Source organism: Cebus imitator, unplaced genomic scaffold, assembly GCF_001604975.1.
Source record: "Cebus imitator isolate Cc_AM_T3 unplaced genomic scaffold, Cebus_imitator-1.0 Scaffold118, whole genome shotgun sequence".
In the NCBI taxonomy this organism is placed as follows: domain Eukaryota; kingdom Metazoa; phylum Chordata; class Mammalia; order Primates; family Cebidae; genus Cebus; species Cebus imitator.
The window spans coordinates 2,676,731-2,680,046 of NW_016107433.1; the positions used below are offsets into that span (position 1 = coordinate 2,676,731).

The 3,316-nt window shown below is 38.8% G+C and overlaps 1 protein-coding gene across 1 annotated transcript in view; it reads left to right on the forward strand.

The window, feature by feature from the left end:
- Positions 1-1,290: 1,290 nt before the first annotated feature.
- SNTB2 (syntrophin beta 2) overlaps positions 1,291-3,316 on the forward strand; it is a 47,801-nt gene continuing 45,775 nt past the window's right edge. The window contains exon 1 of the mRNA XM_017539333.2: positions 1,291-1,546. Coding sequence (XP_017394822.1) covers positions 1,439-1,546 — 108 coding nt within the window. The 5' untranslated portion in view covers positions 1,291-1,438. The remainder of the gene's footprint in view (positions 1,547-3,316) is intronic.

Here is a 3,316-nt window from a genome sequence, read left to right on the forward strand (position 1 = left end):
AGTATATATGTTAGTCATTTATTTATTTGACTTTTAAAATTCATCTTCACAATAACTGATTAAAACACAAAACAATATTCAGTAGATTGCTTTAAAAAGAATTTTTTTACTGTATATTTAAAATATTTTAGCTGTTTTCTAAAGGTTACTTTGGAAATATAGATTGTTCTTGGTGAGCATTAACTAATGCAGAACAGTATAGTGTTGATCTCTTAACTATTTTTCTACCATAACTTATTGAATGATTAATCGTATAAAATTATCCAAACACAGTTTCAAATTTTCATAAAGAGTAATAATCTTCTGCTATTTTCTTTATCTTTTCTTTTTCTTTTTTTTTTTTTTTTTAGACAGAGTCTTGCTCTGTCATCCAAGCTGGAATGCAGTGGCATTATTTTAGCTCACTGCAACCTTGGACTCCTGGGTTCAAGTGATTCTCCTGCCTCAGCCTCCCGAGTAGCTGGGATTACAGGCATGTAATCCCATGCCCAGCTAATTTTTGTATTTTTAGTTGAGACGGGGTTTCACCATGTTGGCCAGACTGGTCTCAAACTCCTGTCCTCGGGTGATCCGCCTAACTCGGCTTCCCAAAGTGCTGGGATTACAGGTGTGAGCCACCATGCCTGGGCGCTAATTTTCTGTTCATTTATTTCACATAATGTAAATTTCAGTGTATCATTTGGCAGTAGGTATTTTTAACCTGTCACTACTTTATACTAGAATTTCCTAAATGTTTAAAAGAATATCAGTTCCTTTACAGTGTGCCTATGTGGTTCGGCAAGCATGCTTTTCATTTCTTAGACATAGAAATTAAGGCAAAGTGATCTACTATAGGCTCTATAGTAGGTTCCCTAATTGTAGCTTATTACATTAACACTGAAGCAACAGATCCAGCAGTTGGTCTTTCTTTTTAAAATTTTTTCTCAGGTTCAGTAACTAACCCAAGTTGGTCTTTCTGAATTTTTTCTTTTTTTGAGATGGAGTCTTGCTCTGTTGCCCAGGCTAGACTGCAGTGGCGCGATCTCTGGGATTACAGGTGCACGCCACCATGCCCAGCTAATTTTTTTGTATTTTTAGTAGAGATGGGGTTTCACCATGTTAGCCAGGCTGGTCTCAAACTCCTGACCTCAGGCAATTCTCCTGCCTCAGCCTCCCAAAGTGCTGGGGTTAGAGGCGTGAGCCACCGTGCCTGGCCAAGAAAGTGTCTTTATTTGAGTATACAGATTTATTTGAAGAATGCAAAATTAATACAGATTTGCAGTTATGTAGTTTAAACCTGGCAGGTTTGGTGACTTGTGTCCTAGCTCACTTTTTGTTTTTTCTTTTTCCACACAGATTGATAGAGCTACATTCTCCTGATAGCAGGAACACGTTGATCCTACGCTGCAAAGATACGGCCACAGCACACTCCTGGTTCGTAGCTATCCACACCAACATAATGGCTCTCCTCCCACAGGTATTGGCTGAACTCAACGCCATGCTTGGGGCAACCAGTGCAGCAGGAGGCAGTAAAGAGGTCAAGCATATTGCCTGGCTGGCAGAACAGGTAGGCTGCAAGGCAGGGCAGAGTCTCATCTGGTTCCTGTTCAGAGCCAGGATGGTTCCTCATTTTGTGTATTTGTAATATTTATCATGCAGTTAGGTCCTGGATGTCTAGCTTGGAGATCTTTTGTTTTGCAGTCTTTTGTTTCATCTCCCTTTTTCTATTTCTACCTTTTGGCTATTTGTAGCTAATTATCAACGCAACCAGAAGTAGCTGACATGCTAATCATTATCATATAGTAACTAAAAAGAAGTTCTTATTACCATCTCTATCCTTAGTGACAGGGGATAATTTTCATGATTTTAGATCAGGGTCTTCTAACTTTTTCTGTAAAGGACAAGATAGCATCATAACCACTTGACTCTGCTGTTGTAGCAAGACAGTAGTCATTGGCAGTAGGAAAATGAATGAGTGTGGCTGTGTTTCAGTAAAACTTTATTTACAAAAACAAGAAACTGGTGGTTGGCTGGATGTGGCCCCAGGGTCATAGTTTCTCAACCCTTGTTCTAGTCTATTGGAAGAGCTTCTAGGGACAGCAGGCTGTGGTTAATTCCCCTGCTCTGGGAAAAGTATAAAATATACAAAATATTTTACAAGGCATTAGACAGAGGTACAGTTGTCTTCCATAACTGAAAAATGAAAAAAAGAGAAACAAGAAAGCCTGAGTAGATGTTGAGTGAAAGGAAAAGAATTTGAAAACCCAAGCTGGCCAGGCGCGGTGGCTCATGCGTGTAATCCCAGCACTTTGGGAGGCGGAGGTGGGTGGATCACGAGGTTGAGAGATCGAGACCATACTGGCCAACATGGTGAAACCCTGTCTCTACTAAAAAATACAAAAAAATTAGCTGGGCGTGGTGGCATGCGCCTGTAGTCCCAGCTACTTGGGAGGCTGAGGCAGGAGAATTGCTTGAACCCAGGAGGCGGAGATTGCAGTGAGCTGAGACTGTGCCACTGCATTCCAGCCTAGCGACAGAGCAAGACTCCATCTCAAAAAAAAAAAAAGAAAACTCAAGTTATTTTAGATCCCAGGTTTGACAAAAGGAGAGTAAAAGTGTGTGCAAAGGAGCAGGGTGTGGACTAAATAACTGCTCCCAAATACAGCAGAATCAGCATAGGAAGGATTTTGTTCATCTTTAATTTCTTTTTTTAAATATAGTTTCCCATTGGTTCCTGCCTTCCACCACAACACAGGTCTGATTTTTTTTTTTTTTTTAAAGTTGAGGTTGGTGTAATTTATTTGGAGAGGATATTGTGCCCAACAGAGTTCTGATTTGGTTGGTCTGTGGTGGTACCTGATGTCTTGTTTGGTACCAAGTAATTGTGGTAATTGAAGGGCCAATTTTGGTCACCAGCAAGAGTAATTTTTTTTTCTTTTGGTTTTTTGGTACCTCTCAACTTTTTATGAACAATTCAAATAAAATTATAATAAATGAGAATGTAATATTAATACAGTGATCATTTCTGTCAAGTATAAAGTAACTAAAGAATAAATGAATGGAAAGTCATGATATAAGTTCTTATGACTGAAAATTTTAACATTTTAGTTGTGTTTATCATTGTTTCTACATATTGTATGCAGTCGAAAAACTGAATTAAATAATAATTGTTCTATGATTTTGGCATTGTTCAGAATCCTCATGATTCTAAAAAGGTAACACATTCATATGGTTGAAAAATCAGACAAAAAGTTAATGGGTGAAAAGTCTTGCCCTCATTCCTGTTACCCATCCACCTGGGATGCCCTTTGCCCTGGAAAGGTAACAACTCTTATTA